The sequence below is a fragment of the Rhea pennata genome, chromosome Z (genome assembly GCF_028389875.1).
Source record: "Rhea pennata isolate bPtePen1 chromosome Z, bPtePen1.pri, whole genome shotgun sequence".
Classification (NCBI taxonomy): Eukaryota; Metazoa; Chordata; class Aves; order Rheiformes; family Rheidae; genus Rhea; species Rhea pennata.
Genome location: NC_084702.1, coordinates 3,721,760 through 3,739,800, shown reverse-complemented (window position 1 = coordinate 3,739,800; position 18,041 = coordinate 3,721,760). Strand labels below are relative to the sequence as shown.

The following is an 18,041-nucleotide window of genomic DNA, read 5'->3' as shown; positions in this document are numbered from 1 at the left end:
CTAGATAAAGAAGGTATCTGCATGTTTCCTCTTAGGTATGAGTTCAGTGGCAACATTTGGAACTCCTTTTCTTACATCAAATTGTTTCTTGCATCACAGAGGTAGGTGATTTATTTCTTTTATGCAGGATGCCACACCATTTGCCTGACATGACTAGGGAATTAATAAGGCATTAAAGTTGTCAAAAATAATATGCTTCCTTCTAATTCCCAGTTATGTTCATTGTCCTTGAAAATGACAGAAAAATCAGAAGCGTGATGGCATATGACACTACATAAGTTTGCAGAGAGGCAGAAATGGTAATGAAAAAGGCATGTTTCCACATTTTACAATGAATGCCCTTTGTTTTTTAATTCCCTCTTCTTGTTTTACAGAGAGAGATGACAACCAGGATGTGTCACTAAAAAGCTATCCACTGAAAGAAAAGCTAAATTCACTTTCCTTCTTAAAGCAGAACTTAAGGACAAGATTGCCTTGGTGAACTGAACCTGCTTTGTAAACTGTGGGAAGGTAATGGGAGCTGAGAAAAAGCTGAGAAGGAAGAAAGCTGAGAACCACAGTTACTTTCACTGATGCTTCTCACCACTGTCAATGTTATTAACCCGGACTGTGCTGCTGTGAACCTCATTTGAGTGACATGGATTACTGCAAAAAAGAATCAGCTTTGTGTAAGCTTTAGCTCCTCCGCTAGGGATGAGACCCTCTTTAGCAACCTATGATGACATATCATGTTCCTGCTGCTAGGGCTTTACTGAAATTCGGGTTCCTAGGCTGATCTCCAGATTTATTGTTTTGAAATGAAACTGTTTTGTTAGCTGCCATACTGTTCTCTTTTTGTTTTGTTTCTTGGTAACGTGCACTGTTTCCATGTACAGTGAAAAACTAAGACACACTGGACAGAAAACTTGGAGACTTTTGTGTCCCCCTGCCTCTCACCAGGCCTTGTCAGCATTCCCAAATGCCAGAGAGCCTTCTATTTTCAGGCACAAAGTTGTGTCCTCTAGCTGACCATTTGTACTTCATTTTGATTCTTGACTGGTTGGCAGTGGGACAGATTCTGATCTCAGTTACGTTAATTGGGATCTAGATTTATCTCTGCAATGTTGGTGGTTTCTCTCTGAATTCTTACTACTGTGACTGACAGAAAATCTCAGTATCTCTACACTACAGAAGAAAGAAAGGAAAAAAAGCTATAGTCAGCATCCTCCTGAAATACCTTATAAAGTGCACTGCGCTGTTACATAATCTGATGTGCCCTGCCCCCCTCAGAAGAAAAAGATCCCCCTCAGTTGCCTTAAAGTTTTGTACTTCCAGGAAAAAGAGGTTTTAATTTGGTAATGGGGAGGAAGATATGGTGAAGATGAGTAGTCTGATGGTTAGAGCTGGATGATCTAAGTGATGGTGTCCATTGCATCTAAACAGTGTTCACCGGTATAGCCTACTTTCCACACTGGAGTAATACATTTCATTTGTGGAAAACCTGGAAGGGTCAACTGCAGTAAATCCGGTCTTCTATGTCGAGTGTGCCCTGAGAAGAGTATTTATTAAAAAAAAAAAAAAAAAAAAAAAAAAAAAGAAAAAGAAAAAGGCAGAGTAATGCTTACAGAGAGAAGCTCACAAGAGAGATATAGCTGAATAAATAGGAATCATTTGGAATACACCTATGTATTCCATGTCTTCTAATGATTTTTACATAGTTTTGTTACTGTGAAAGATCATTCCTGCCTGAGAAATTGCTGAACCCTGCTGCTGCCTTCCTACCCAACTGGATTAGATACATTTACTTCTTCTGGGACAGTATCTTTAGCAGGTCTAATAAAGTATTGAGTGATTGGAACATGTAAAATAGAGGTGTACAGACACTAAAGTATAACAACAAACCTCTCTGAGCTCATGTTGTGGCATATTCCCATGTGCTTGCCTGCTTGCTCAAATAGGGCTTGTCCATGGTGCGTGATGGTGACTGAATCCTTGCTGGGACAAAGGGATTCTGTCTGCAAATGCTAGATACAGCTAAGGTGGAGATGCTTCTGCATCTTTAGAATTATGCAAGTAGCACTATGCTTTGCTTTCAGGGAATGGATTGAGGTGTTCCTACCTCCTTCAGTGCTCTTTGCAACCAGGGTCACTCTTTGGGGATTGGAAGGCACACAGATGCCTTTTTTGGAGGCTGGCACTTACACAGAATATAACTAACTAGTGGGATTCATTGCAACAGACACTGCTTCTTTTCAAGAAGAGAAATGTGTATATCTTTGGAAGAAAGCTGAACGGATACGTGTGGATGCTAACTGCCTGGAATTACAACATAAATTACCTATTAAAATATTTCTTGTATCATTCTCTGAAGTGTCTGGGTCTTGGCACTGCTGGAGATGGAGCTGTAGCCAATAAAGTGCTATCGAGTTTTTCTGCGATAAATTGCCATCCTGCATTCTCGCAGCTGGGCAGTACTGCAGTGCTATATTTTAAGGATTAATATAAAGATGCAAATCAGTGGAATTTTGTGTAGAAAGGTGACAGTGTCACAAACTAAATGGCAGAAAAGAAGTAATTTATATATAAAATCATTTATTCTCCATTTTGTTAGACTACTGTATGCTATTTTGAGTCTAACTATAATGCAATCCAAAGATGCCTCAGGGCTCTGTCACTCTCACAGTGAACAAATTCTCCCTCACATTCAGGCAGAACACCCTATGGTTCAGTTTTTGCCCATTTGCTCTTGTCCTGTCACCTGGCACAACTGAAAAGAGTCTGGACCCATCCCCTTGACACCCTCCTTTCAGGTACTTATACACATTGATAAGATCCCCCCTCAGTCTTCTCTTCCCCAGGCTGAAGATGCCCAGCTCTCGCAGCCTGTCCTCCTAAGAGAAATGCTCCAGCCCTCTGATCATCTTCGTAGCCCTACGCTGGACTCTCTCCAGTAGCTCCACGTCTCTCTTGTCCTGGGGAGCCCAGAACTCGGTGCAACACTTGAGATGAGGCCCCCCCAGTGCTGAGGAGAAGGGCAGGATCACCTGCCTCCACCTGCTGGCAACACTCTTCCTAATGCACCCAAGGAGACCGTTGGCCTTCCTGGACACAAGGGCACATTGCTGACTCATGGTCAACTTGTCATCCACCAGCACTCCCAGGTCCTTCTCTGCAGAGCTGCTCTCCAGAAGGTCAGCCCCCAGCTTGTACTGGTGCCTAGGGTTATTTCTCCCTGGGTGCAGGACTCGGCACTTGCCCTTGTTGAACCTCAGGAGGTTCCTGTCTGTCCAGCTCTCCAGCCTGTCCAGGTCTCTCTGAATGGCAGCACAGCCCTCTGGTGTATCAGCCACTCCTCCCAGCTTGGTAGCATCAGCAAACTTGGTGAGGAGGCACTCTGTCCCTTCATCCAGGTCATGGATGAAGATGTTGAACAGGATGGGAGGCAGTACAGAGCCCTGGCGGACTCCACTAGCCACAGACCTCCCACTAGACTCCATGCCACTGATGACAACCCTCTGAGCTCTGCCTTTCAGCCAGTTCTCAATCCACCTCACTGTCCACTCGTCTAACCTACACTTCCTGAGCTTCTCTAGGAGAATGTTAGCAGAGACAGGGTCAAAAGCCTTGCAGAAGTCAAGGTACACAATGTCCACTGCTCTCCCCTCATCTACCCAGCCAGTCATTCCATCAGAGAAGGCACTCACACTGGTGAAGGAGGGTTTCCCCTTGGGGAATCCATGCTGACTACTCCCAATCACCTGCTTTTCCTCCATATATCTGGAGATGACATCTACAATGAGCTATTCCATCAGCTTTCCATGGATGGAGGTGAGGCTGACCAGCCTATAGTTGCCCGAGTCCTCCTTCTTGCCCTTCTTGAAGACTGGAGTGACATTGGCTTTCTTCCAGTCCTCATGCACCTCTCCAATTCTCCAGGACCTCTCAAAGAGGATGGAAAGCGGCCTGGCAACATCTGCCAGCTCCCTCAGTACCTGTGTGTGCATCCCATCTGGGCCCATGGATTTGTGGATGTCTAGCTTGCGCAGAAGGTCTCTAATCCTATCCTCCTCAACCAAAGGAAAGTCTCCCATTCTTCAGACTTTCTCCCTCACATCCAGGCTCGGGATTCGGGAGGGCTGCCCTTAGCAGTGAAGACTGAAGCAAAGAAGGCATTCAGTAATTCTGCTATCTCTGTATCACCAGGGCCCCCGCCCCATTCAGTAGCAGGCCCACATTTTCCCTAGTCCTTCTCTTGCAACTGATGTGTTTGAAGAAGCCCTTCCTGTTGTCCTTGACATCCCTTGCCAGACTCAATTCCAACAGGGCCTTGGCCTTCCTTGCCACATCTCTACATACTCTGACTGCATTCCTGTAATTCTCCCAAGTAGCCTGTCCCCTTTTCTACATTCTGTGCATTTTCTTCTTCTGTCTGAATCTGGCCAAGAGCTCCTTCCTCATCCATGCAGGTCTTCTGCCCCCTTTGCTGGACTTCTTACTCATAGGGATGCACCGCTCTTGAGCTTGGATGAAGGGATATTTGAATACTAGCTAGCTCTCCTGGACCCCACCCCCTTCCTTTTAGAGCTTTAACCCATGAGATTCCTCCAAGTAGGTCTCTGAAGAGCCCAAAGCCTGCTCTCCCGAAGTCCACAGTTGCAATCCTGGCTTGTTGCCTTGCTTCTTTCCTGCAGGATTCCGAACTCCACCATCTCATGGTCACTGCAGCCAAGGCTGCCCCAACCTTCACATCACTAATCAGTGCCTCTCCGTTGCTGTTTTCTTTGTCTTAAAACAGTACTCCAAGTTTAGTACATGCCCTAAATTTAAGAAATGTTGTAGTGTTAAGATTTAGGCTAATACAGGTGGGATCATTTTAGCTGACTGAGCTGATAGCCAGCTTTACTTCAGAAAGTGCAGTGCTGCTGTGATACAGAATTGCCTTCGGTGATTAAAGATTTAATGACTTTCATTGTTTTGTCTCTGTAATTGTTAGGAACTTTTTGCTTTGTGTGAACATAGGCTGACGCTTCACTTCAGTGACGTATGTAACATGGACCAGGTCTTAATACAAGCTCCCTGAGCTTTGCTGGAGGAGGGAGTTCTAGGAACTACCGTACCAAGTTTACATTTACTAACACACAGCAGTGAAACTGGTGAATGCAATCAGATCTGAGAGAAGGCAGGTACTTCTGAAGGCTTGCATTTTCTCCAGGAACTCAAGCTCTAAGCAGCAAAATTATACCCTACAAGGTGTTCAAGTCTTCTGACCAATGCTTTCATTCGGATCGTGAAATCCTTAATGTATGATGGGAAGAAAACAACTAATGCATAAGTCTAAAGGGGCACTAAAGGGACAGCTAGTAAAATCCTGCAATAGCCTGAGGGGTACGCACTGTGCTAGTGACCGCATGAGAAGATTGCTGTGGCTGTGCATAGAGGACAGCGGTTCCTTGGGGAATGGTACTCTGCAGCAGCATTGCCACGTCTCTGTTAACATTAGCCTCTCAGGTCTTTGTTCTGGTGTGTCCTGGTTCCTTGTGTCTTCTTTCCAGCTAAGGCCAGCCTTCTCTCAGGCAGAGCAAGCTAGATAAAGAGCCAAGGACTCAAACTGCTTCCTTCCCAAAACCTTGGGGGAGTCTTTTAGCACTTTGTACTTCAAGCTGAATAAATTACACATTCTAGAGCCTTTCACTTTCTACTTCTTCTACCTGTTCATCAGCTTTCCTACATTTTTGGGGAGTGAGGTCTCAGAGCTGACCTTATGCCTTTTAATTTTCCCTTTCACCCCAAGGAAGATGTTGTCATGAAGAGTAGCTTTTCCACCTCTTTTATGCCTCTGGAAAAGAAAACTTTGCACCTAGGATCTCTGAAAACCTATCAGCACAAGCTGGTTTTTCATTCTCTCTGCAGAAAAGTAGAAGCAGAGGGCAGGAGGTACCTGCCAAGTGCTGTGAGTTAGGATATACCATATTTAAAACCAAAGTATGCTCCTGTCCCATACTGTGTTCTAGGTTCTTTAAGAGGGGGATAGCACAGGGGGACACAGTATGAACAAGTCATCGGTGATCAGACTTTTTTCCTATATGTTGGAAGAAATTACAGACATTGTAAAGTCGTTAGTCCCAAGGGCAAACAAGCCAAATTAACAAGAACCTGGTAGTGATACGCATTTAAATCCAAAATGATCAAATATGATGCTTCGTGTATTTCATGCTAAGGAGAGAGACAACATTTTCCATGGCCTAGCCAATTGAGGTTGAAGCTTTTACGGAAGCAGTTGTTTCTTTTCTGTTTTCATAAGTTTTCTTCTTTTAACACAAATATATTACAATAAAGATTTGTATCACAATATTATCCCAGGGGAAAAAAATATTCACTTGTCTGATCTGATTCATAGGTACATGTGCACGTGCATACATGTTTGGGTGGACTGGTGGATGTTGAAGTGTAATGGATGCATGTATCTCTGGCTCTGTCCCCCACAGCACATTATTTTCTTTTTGTTATTTTGGAGCTTTATAGTTCTAATGGTTAAGTGGTTGGTTCATTTTCTCCTTCATGCACCATCACTGTTCACTATGTTAATTCATTTTCTTTTTATGTCAAATGGGTCTTAGACTCTTTTAGTTCTGTGTATAATTAAATGGTGGGTTGGTCATGTATAAAGAGAGATTGATGCTAACTGTTAAAGATGTTAAAAAAACAGAACACTGCAAAATTACTTTTCCAATCAGTTCTAGTTGATAACACTAAGAATTAAGACAGCATGAATTAAAAGATACGTAACTCTGTAAGTGTGGTGAAATCATTTGGAATGTAACTCTTTTAAGCAAGACATATGGTGGATATGCTGAATAAAATTTTCTGTCCAAATCACGGGAGTTAGAGATGAGTAAGATCCATCAGTGCCAACAAAGCAACTGCCTGACGCTGTAATGCCACCGGGAATAATGGAGTAAAGGTTGCGCCAGTGAAAACTGGCCAGCTTCTCATTGGCATTGGTGGGATCAGACTGTTCAAGTAGCCTTTCTTCAAGTAAGCTGGCCTGCTGGTTCTTGCATGCCTGTTCTTGTGTGATTCATGAGTTACACCATGCTTGTCAGCTGGTTCCTCATGGGACTTCTCCAAGACAGGAGGGACAAATAGTGCCAAACAAAGTTTCATCTCTTAAAAACAGAACTAAAAATAAAACTTAGTTATAATTTATCTGCCACAAAGGGAGATGGAAGCCTAACAGAAAGATGGAAACCAGCTTCAATGTATTTATGCTCATTAGACTGTTTCCTGTGTGCTTTTGGCTTCTTAAACAAGGAGACAACAGGAAGAGAGAAGGAAACAGAAAGCAGAGATTTTAAAAATGGAATTTCGGGGTAAGTAAAAGGCACTGCGGCATAGCTGGAGGAGAAGTGAGACTGAAGGAACACGTGACACTGCAAGGAGGTGGGGGGAAGCAGGAGCCTGGACATGAGACAGTTCTGGAGCTTGAGCAGAGCAGGAAGCTGCAACACAAAGAACAGAGCTTCAGCCTGGCTTCAGGCTAGGCAGAAACAGCACCCGTGAGGAGAGGACCTGATTCTGGCTTAAGGTGTCTTTCTTCTTAGATGGTTGGGAGCAGCTGAAGCTGAGAGATGCTAGGATCAAAGGAATAATGGGAAATCTGCTGCTAAGGGAAGGCAAGGACTTTGGCAGGAGTGAAGGAATCCCAGTGACAAGGCTAGCAGGAAGGGACTCGGGGTAATGTGACTATTTACACAGCAGATGATTGTGTTGCTTTTCAGAGGGACCTCAACAAGACTCAGAAAGGATTAGAGAGGAATCTCATGAAGATCAAGGGAAAGGCAAAGCCTGCACCTGGGGAGGAGTAAACCCAGGCACCAGTACAGGCTGGGTGGCCACCAGCTGGAAAGCAGCTTTGCAGAAAATGACCTGGGGTTTTGATGAACACTAGGCTGAATGTGAGACAGCAATGTACTGTTGTGGCAACAAAGGGTAAGGATATCCCGTGCTGCATGAGGAAGAGCATTGCCAGCTGGTTGAGGGACATGATCCTTCGCCTCTACCTATTATTTGTGAGGCCACATCTGGAGTGTGGTGTCCAGTGCTATGCCCAGTGCTGGACTCCCAGCAGGACATGGACCCACTGGAGCAAGTCCAGTGAAGAGCCACAAAATGATGAAGAGATTGGAGCATCTTTCATATGAGGAGAGGTTGAGAGCTAGTATAACTGAGGCTTAGGGGCTCAGTTAGGCTTCAATGTGTATGAATACCTTGCAACAAGTGGCTTCTGTCAGCTGGCACTCACAGGTGCAATCGCTGCTCACAGCAAGTTTGCCTTCTAAGAGATGCAATAGTTCCCAGCCACTGAGTGAGGGGAGCAGTTTGCTGAACACAACCCACCTTTGCATTTTATAATACAGCAAAATGGCTGGGCACAGAGCTGCAGAGTAAATCTTTGTTAGTTAATAGCCTCTGACTTAGTGATGCTATTATTTTAGAGACCAGTTCTAGAACTAATTGTTTCCACTTGTCTGTGCCCACTTGCTTAATTTTTAAGTAGGAATCAAATACAAGGAGAGAAATACTATTTTTTTTGGCAAACTCTTCAAGGATAAAACTCTCCAGTCCTAATCAGTAATTGCATTGCACTTACCCTTCTCAAACTAGGCGGCAATACAATACCTTCCTAAGCTGATGCATGTAGCCTGAGAAGTAGAGCTTCTCGTTTCCTCAGCAAACAGTTCCTGGTTTCCTCAGCAAACAGTTTCACCGACAAGTCGTCTTTCATTAACAGTTCCTGTGTTAGATTTTTCCTGGCAGTAAGGAGACCTTCCTACATGTGTGTGAATTCTCTTGTCCCCAGCGCCCTACCATTAAACCCTCACAACAGGCTGGTGGGTAGGAGTTCCTGCATCCCACAAACAGGAGTTCCTGTTGAGGGTAGGCAACATTTGGTCTCTAAGGCCTGTGAATTTGGAGAAGTGGGAGCCTAAGCAACTTCTCTACTGCTATAGCAATCATGAAAACTGGTGGAGCTTTTCAGAAGGAAGTCATTGCTCAACTCCATAGATTCCCCTGAGAAGTTTCAGAAATGTATGTCATCAGGAAGGATGTTTCTTCCCCAAGTGTTTTATTGCTTGTCTTTTTTTCTCAATACCTAAATCAGTAATTAAAAGGTGGTGTTTGTTGGCAATACGTTAAACTGTCACAAAGCTGCTGTTTATGTGCCATGAGACAATGAGTAGGTAAAATGATACTCTGCAATGCCTGCATGAAAGCAGGCTGGCTGAAAGTGCAGTGAGGGATTCCAGGTCTCACTTCTTATAACTACAAATAACACTAAAGATTTGAGATCTGACTTTTTTTTTTTTCTCTCTCACATGCAGAGCCATAGAGATACTTTTTCTTGATATTGGAACTGGATTTAAAAAAATGGTGGCTCATTGTTTAATTAGTATAGCTATGGATGGTGATTACAGTTCGGTACAATCTTCTCTTCCTTAGCCATGCACCTGTGTATGTGTGTGCAGCATGCTGTGCATGCTGCAGTTGGCCATGTCCCATCCTTCCCTTCAGATGTCTGCACAGTCAGCCCTATATCAATGACCTGCATTGAAGGACGATGTGATACTCCTTTAGGAATCCTAAATATATTCAAGGTTTCTTTTGGAAACGCCCGTGGAAGGAAAGGGAGGAAGTCCTTTAATTTGTGTCCAGACTGTGTCTTTCATTTTCATGCTCTCTTTTAGCTTTTTCCTGCATTTTAAAGGGAGCCTCCGTTTAGGCATTTCAGCTGGTAGACTCTGCATCTTGCTAGGTACTTTTGCCCCTTCCCACATCACAAAGCCTGCATCTCAACGGCACACACAGAGGCAGTATTGGAATTTCATTTGTCTCCCCTGCAGAAGAGCAGGTGGGAGAGAGCACTACTACGCTCAGCAAACTTCTTCACCCACAAATTCTGTCTACGTGACAAACGTTATCCGAGAAAGGAAGACTCACGAGCCTTGAGTACAAGGATTCTGTCTTTTCCATTGCTTAGTTAGCAGGCAAGGGCAAGGAGGACAAATTGCTTGCTGCACACGCTTTGAAAAGGACTGGAAGAACCAGCCGCACTTGATGGGTTCTCATACCTCTATCTACAACTCTCAACCAAGGATGAAATGGTTGAATTAAGGAACAAGAATGAGGTTTGTCTGTTATTGAAAAATAAGTGAGCTTTTGCATTAGTGTTAAACCATTTTAATTTTGACTGGCTAAAGATAATCAGTATTTTCAGATCTGTAAAGAGGTGCGGTGGCTTTGGTAGTGCTTTTCCAATGAGGTTGGAAAACTTTCATTCTCTTTCTCTGTGTTGTTGTGGCTACTACACACTGCACTTCCATTGCCCAGGAAGTTTTTGAAATGTAAAGATTTTCTTTCCTCTTTCAAATGGTCAACTATGGGAAGAAAAATAAAGTTTACAGTTGCCCAGGACCACAACAACAGTGTATCAACAGAAGCAACACTACTCCTTTGCTTAAGAGGAGCATGCAGAGCTACTGTATTAGCCTACTGCTATGAGAACTGATCCAGACAGTCAAGACATACTGTTTCTCAAGAAGGAGCTGAGCAGTTTCCATTCCCGTAGTGTTTGGGATCAGTGATAGCATTAGTTTTAGGGTGACTTTAGGAGAAAACAGAGATATCAGAGTACTCCTAGCTAGGATTTTGCTCCTTGGAGTTTCACAACGTCTCTACACTTCATCTTAGGCAGTGACACTCGGCCTGGGTTCTGGGTGTACCCCAACCTGGCCTGCTCAGGTCCATGCAGGACAGCGTCATTCAACCCAAGGCACTGACAGCTGGGCAGTAGCCAACTCCTTGATCTGCGCCAGTTTCTGAAGCCTGCAATGACCAGGTCTACAACTTATCAAGGACCTGATTAGCTTGACCAGCCAGGGAAAAATCTGTCCCGCTCAACAGATACACATCAGGTTCTGAGGCAGTGTTCCTGTTTGCTCATGTATCTCTTGGTTGTATTTGTGTATTAGACTCTGCCTCTGCCTCCCCTCTCTTCTTTAGCTACACTGCTTTATTATCCCTGTTTCCAGACTCTTTTCCTTATTTCTAGGATCAGCTTCTAAATAGCCAGCCCTAGGCTGTCTACACATGGCAATTTTTTTTTCACGCTCTTGATTCATAGAATCACAGAATCACAAAATGATCGTGGTTGGAAGGGACCTCTGGAGATATAGTCTGATGCCCCTGCTCAGAGTCCCCTGGAGTATGTTGCTGAGGATGTGTCCAGATGATCTTCAGCTTTTGTTGTTGTTGTTCTTTGCCTGCCTTCATGACTTTTTTGAAGATCTTCTTGACTGTTTTTTGCTTCCTGATTTCACTGCTGATTTGGCTTTAGATACAAGTTTTGTGCTACTTGACAGTTTCATGCTCCGAGGGCCACAGTGAATGGTTCATTGCATTAAGACCTCTGATCTACTGCAGGCTGCAAGGTTGTGATGACTGTGTATTGTAGGTAGTTGCACTTACAGACTGTGTACCAAGATCACACCGCCTAGAACTGATCGATATCAAGAGCAAAACATGGCATTCACTTTTAGTTTTTGCCTGGAGACCTGTGGCTAGCCCAAATCTTCTGACCCGTGTGTATGAGTCCCTCCACAGATTTGGCTTTTGCACCCTGGATAGAAGAGGCAAAGAGATAATATCTTTCTAGCAGGTTTTAAAGCTCATTCCCCCCTGCTACAGAATGTGCTAGCATAAGAGTCTGTGCTCTAAAGCACAATTTGACACTCTGTAATGATAAGAGTTTATGCTGCTATTAACAGTGAAGTCTTGCTCCTGTTGAAGTGTGTAAATCAAATGACCAGCGAGTGGGCAAGGAAAAGCTGTTTCTGTTTTTCTTTCACAGTACAATCAAAGAGAAGGCTAAAAACTAAAGACAGGCAAGTCCAGGGGAAACGGGAGGAGAGAAGTGGAGCGAGCAATCTTGGTTTCCTGTGCAGAAACCTGGCATTCCCTTGGTAACCTGAACGTACAAGTTTCATCAAAGACTTCTGAGAGTTGTGCTCATGTAAAAGCTTGGCAGTGTTCCTGCTGCAGAGAGAGACATCCGGGGTTGCATCCAGATGGGCCTTGAAGATCTCCAGAGAAGGAGACTCCACCACCTCTTCAGGCAACCTGTTCCAGTGCTCCATCACTCTCACAGCAAAGAAATTCCTCCTCACGTTCAGGTGGAACTTCCTGTGCTTCAATTTCTGCCCATTGCCTCTTGTCCTGTCACACGGGACAACTGAAAAGAGTTTGTCTCTGTCCCCCTGACACCCTCCCTTCAGGTACTTATGTTAGAGAAATACTGTGAGAAAAACCTTGCAAATAGTTAACAAGACTCAAGGACAAGGGGGAAAGAAAAACAGTACTGCAAAGGATAACCAGCTCCGGCTAAAGAACCTTGATGAAACCACAGCGCTTTGAAGATTGCGAGGGGTAGGTAAGACAAAAACAGCAGAATAACCCAGAAGTGACCTTAGGTTCATTAAGGCTTCTTATTAACATATTAAATTTCACACCCCTAAATGAATAATGAGATGGAAATGACATGATAATGATGTTACCGCCTCTTCTTCGCTTCCTATGCTAATTAACAAGAATGTGAAAGCGCAAGCGCAAAGCGATTACCTGAGGTAATGAAATTGTAACCAATAGAAAGATTTGTATAAAGTACTCCCTGAAAAGTGTATATAAATCAAGACTGAGAGGGGGAGAAGGTGTGCTAGCTTTGTGGATTTACCACCTAGCACCCATCTCTGTGCAGAAATGAAATAAACAAATATCTCGACCCTGTGTGTCTATTGGTTGCTTGCACACCTGATAACAGAACCCAGATTTTGGACAACACTGCCAGCAAGAGGAAGCATGAGTGGAGGAACAGACAGACTTTCCAAGTTAACAACTGGCTGCACCACTGAGGTTGGCCACAGGGCTCTGTTTTCTACAACCATGGGACCCTGTTTGAAGATCAGCAGCTGATGGGGAGAGATGGGATCCACCCCAGCAGGTCACACATGTCTTTGCTAACAGGTTGGCCAGCCTGGTAAAGAGGGCTTTCAACTAGGCAGGATGGGGGAAGGGGATAGTTATAGAGACAGGGTAATAAACAAAATGCAGCTCAAGTCAGGATGCCTCCAGCATCCTGTAAAAACCTCCAGTAAAAACATTGATAAGATCATCCTAGATCCTTCTCTTCTCCAGGCTAAATGGCCACAACTTTCTCAGCTTCTCTTTGTATGAGAAATGTTTAATCATCTTTGTGGCCCTTGGCTGCAATCACTTCAGCAAGTCCATGTCTCTCATGTATTGAGAAGCCTAGAATTGGACTCAGTCCTCTGATATGGCCTCTCTAGGGCTGAGTAGTGGGGAAAGATCATCTCCTTTGACCTGCTGCCAACAGCTGGTTGTCCACCAGGACACCTAGGTCCTTCTCTGCAAAGCTAATCTTCACTGGGTCAATGCCCAGCCTTTTCAGAGGTATGCAATCATGCACCAGATGACTTCTCCTGTAGCGTTCCTTGGTTGTTTGTGAAAAGAATTAATTCATTTGGCATGTGTACAGACATAGTCATGATACTCAGCTGCATCACTGTGAAAACTATAAGACAGCCTTGAGTGTCTCGATAGAATTTAGATTCCTTAATTCTTTCCACATGGTAATGAGGAAGAGCAAAGAAACCCTACAGCATCGCACAGCTACCTAAGGGCAGTTCAAAGATGACAGAGTAAAAGTCTTCTTGGCAGTGTCGGAGGATAGAACCAAGGTCCATGGGCACAAGATGCAGCTTCAGCTCTCAGCTTAGACATAGGCATAATATCCTGCCCAGGAAGACTTTTCAGCCCTGGGAAAGGTCTGCAGTGAAGTGTGTGTGAGAGGGGTCCATCCTTCACGTTTCCAAGCTTCACCTTGACAAAGGCAGCACCACCCTTCCCTGCTGTGGTGGGTAGTAGATCCCCCCCAAGCATGAGCTGGGAATGGAGACTGACAGACCTCCCTTCAAACCATCACTTCTGGGGTTCATTACTGTAGTAGGTTGGCAGACCTTCTCAGAGGTCTGCCTGCTTTAGGCAGTAGTGTGATGCCTGCATCCCAGCCCTGCCAAAAGAGCTGTCTTCGTTTTCTGCATCTTTCCACAGTAGCTGCAAGGAGTGCTTCCACAGTGGAGTGCAATGGCTGCTAAGGGAGAGTGTCCTTGCCCACTTGTAGGCACAGTCCACAGTCACAGACTAAACAATATCCAGTGAGACAGAGGCAGATTTAGAGTCTGGAGGGGGTCACAGTAGCTCTGCTGTTCAGTTCAGCTCAGTCTCAGAGCCCTTGCCTTAGATTCCCTTGGACCAGAGGAAAGACGTATCAATAAACTTGAGAGAGTGGTTTTCACTGGACTTTGTCAGCACTGTGAATCTCTTTCTTGTATGGGGAATGGGGTCAGTTCATCAGCAATAGCATAAGAGATGTCCTTTACCTCCGAGGCAACGTCTCTCTTTGCATGAAGGCTCAGCCACCTGGAGCTCATTGCCACTGGGCCAGGCAGTGAAGCTGATACTTGGGGACATCTCTGTGGACAGAGCAAGGGGTAGTGAGCAGAAGGGACCTTCTCAGGTGGTAAAAATGGAAATAGAGTGGAAAATATACCCAGTGGTACTCTCGTTGCAAAGACAGATGAACATTCATAATGAGTGGGTGTTGTGGAGGATGCACTGCAGCTTTCCTCAACACCACACCATCACACTCTTGATCATCCCATCTAGCACAGCATTCACCCTTTGGGAGACACTGCTCATATACTGTAGCCTGTATGCAGCTGACATCATGCAGCACTTCATGTCTGCATAAAGAAATCACTCTTCCTCTCCGAAAATGTGAATTTCATTAAGTGGCTCTGCTCTGCTCTTCTCTGCCAAACAGATGGCTTGTAAATCAACAAAAGCAACTTTTAGTGAAATCTCAGTGAACTCACTTTTCCCCAATCCCCACTGTCCTCTCCAGCTCAGACTGCAGTGATAGACTGAGCTGCAACAGAAAAGACAAAATGCAAGTGGCCCACACTGTGTTTCACTGGCTGCTTCTCCAGATGCTCCTCCATAGGTAGACTACCAGATCTTCTCAGATGAGGTGGAAGATGACGGAAGAAGTTTCAGTAGGGACAGAAAAAAAGAGACCTAGAAGTAGGACTCCATTGGTTTAAGTATAGTGTGGCCTTTCGTGGGAAGGGACAGCTGGTGGTGAAGTGATAGGTTGTTTCTCTGCGAATCTTCCTCTCTAAGAAGAACATGGAGTGTTGGACTGCAGAGGGTCAGCTATCATAATAACGCAGATCTCTCTGCCCAGAAAAGGCAAGTGTTCGGTGCTCCAGTACTAGGAGATGGTTAAACAATTAATCAAGATATCTGGAGCATGCTCAAACTCAGATGACATATTCAGGCACACCTGCCTGTAGGAGGATGATCCCAAGACTAGCTTACGCAGGCCTGGCGCCTGCTTGAATCACTCTACCGATCTTCCACAGCCTAGGGGTCAGATCATACAGTCAGCACAATGTCCAATACAGTAAGTCATGCCATGCCTCAAGACAGTTTAAATTGTATGTTCTCATTAACCCTGTTGATCAGTGGATGACTCAGAGTAAGGTAAGAAAGCACGTGGGGGAAGAGGATAGCCTACATCAGGAAAGCATGGCATGAGGTCCTGGCAAAGTAGGTAGGGAAGAGCGTGCACACTTTTGGGTTCCTGCCAGCACCTTCAGTGCCAAAAGTCTTTGATTTGGGCATATGAAAGTGGTCATGCATGGTATCATTTTGAGGACAACCTTTGAGCCTTAATAAGCATTAACTTGCTCAAATAGGCTGGCATGAAAATATACCTGCTTGCACATGAAAATGAATTCACCGATGCAAATTGCTCCTTTCATACAGCAAGTCAGGAACACAGTGTGTTCAAATAACAGAAAATACAGAGGAGGGGGAATATGTTGTCTGTGCCAGCTTTTTTGACATACTTCACTGCACAGTCTAGATTCAGAAAATTCCATGTTTTTTTTTCTTTTCCTTTATTTACTTTTCTTTCAAGAGCCAAGAGACTTTGGAGAGCTCTTCACAAAGCAAAGATCTTGGTAGCCCAGCAGCCTGTCCTTTTTGGGGAGCAATTTTGCCTGACTGGAAAAGAGGAGTACATAATACTTCTCAAACATATGCAGCCTTCAGGGATTTGCAGCTCCAGAGTGGCCTTGGCAGGGTTTTTCTTCTCTGAATTTGTTCGGTTGGTTTTTGAATCTGTGACAGCTCTCAAACACACAATGAAAAGTTCCAGAACTTCCCTGAAAGTTCTTAATCTGTACTAGTTTCATTACTCTGTAGAGGAGCCAAGCAGTCTGATGGCATCTGTTCTGCTCCCCTCTGCAAGCTGAAAGTCTCTAGCCTGTTCTCTAGCCTGGATTTGTTGGAGGGCTACTGGGAAATCTGGATGGAGGAAACAGAATCTTTAGGAAAGATACAACAGATCCCTGCTTTCCAGAGTGGAGATTTCTCAAGCCGCAAAATCTTCAACACAGTGAAGGATACCTGAAAGTAAGTAATGCAATTTTAAAATGCAGGATACTCTAAACTAGTTGCCACAAGCAGTATACAAGGAGATGGCTGGTGGAGGCCTTGTGCTTCTCGTCTCCTTAGAGGAGCACCGCTGTACCTCTAGAAAAGCGGGAGAGACTGTGCAGCTTTTCCCCTCCCGGCCTCATTGACCTCAAGCATCAGTCCAGAGGAACATTGAAAGATCTGTGCTGCAGACAGGGGTCACTCTGCGTTTCATTAAATATAACACACACAGATGCCTGTGGAGAGCCATGCAGAAGCAATCACTACTGACTAGCTCTTGACCTGCTCTAAAGCAGGTGCCTTGAAGCCTAGCAGAAAGGAAGGAGTACATAATGATCTCCATATCACAAAACATATTTGCTGGCTAAAGGAATGCACTAAGCAATGCTTCTGCAAAGCTAGTTGCAAGCGCTGTCTTCCAGTGCCTGATCCAGCTATCAGAACAGAAACCTCTGATGCAAAGATGCTGGTTGCAGAGCATGTGCATCCTGTGGATTTTGTACTGCATCTATGGTACATCTTCGATGTACCTTAACTGCTGCTGGGATTTACCTCTGTGAAGCTGACTCTGTGTTATAGGAGTTTCTGGGGAGGGATTCTCAGGAGCTTTCTTTCCCCTCGCTCTCTTGCAGAGAGAGTTGTTTGTCCCTCATCTCAGGATGTTTACTCTGTGGCTTTGGTGCAAGATAGAGATAGTGCTAGGCCCTGCTTCAGCAAGATGGAGGCTAGTACCTGCTTCTGTCCTCTTGACCCATTAAATTCCCAGCCCAAAGTGCTTTCTTCCTATGGCTATCTACCCTGCCCCCTTCTCTACCCTACCGCAACACCTGTGGTGTGAATCACTGGCCAGAAAAGGGGATTTTCCTTCCCCTGAACAAAGGGCCTGGGCTAGCAGAACTCTCTCAGCTAGGAATGAGATGTGCAGAAGAAGGCTGGGGCAGAGCAAAGCCAAGCTAGACTGCAGGAGCCTGCCACTGTGGAGACTGTGACCCTCCAGGAGTAGGAGTATCTAATTAATTGGGTTTTGTCCAGCATCATGCCTCTCACTACAGAAGCTCCTGTGCCTTGGTAGCTCAAGAGCATTACCAACATGACCCCCCAGGTCAGCCCATCGTTGATGTTAGATGTGCTAATGGCTGGTGTGTGAATGTGTAGATGCCTCGTTACACCAAGCAGTTTATCTTCACTCATATTTGCCTAGCTCCTGACACCAGAGAAATCAGAGTAAGCTATTAAATTCACATCCTCACTGTTGGGGAAGTCTTGGCAATAGTCTGCCATACTCTCTTGGCTAACAAACCAGAGCAGGCTGTCATAAGCCATGTCACTTCTCTCCTGTACTCCAGCAGCCCAAATCCTGAGCTGGCCACAAAGGAGTGGCTTACTTTGCCTCTTCTAGCCAGTGAAATTCTCGCATTTGGGCT

General features: G+C 44.8%; 1 protein-coding gene across 3 annotated transcripts in view; it reads left to right on the top strand.

Moving 5' to 3' along the window:
- The window catches only part of MOB3B (MOB kinase activator 3B), an 84,552-nt gene extending 83,731 nt beyond the window's left edge, over positions 1–821 (top strand). Inside the window, exon 5 of one of the 3 annotated variants that reach the window (XR_009961214.1) lies at positions 375–394. Coding sequence is in view for 2 of the 3 variants with exons in the window: in XM_062600154.1 (XP_062456138.1) it covers positions 375–481 (107 nt within the window). In the remaining variant the exon portion in view is untranslated. Of the gene's footprint in view, positions 1–374 lie in introns of all 3 variants that reach the window. The other 2 variants (XM_062600154.1, XM_062600156.1) reach the window with 2 other exon arrangements.
- The last annotated feature ends 17,220 nt before the right edge of the window (positions 822–18,041 follow it).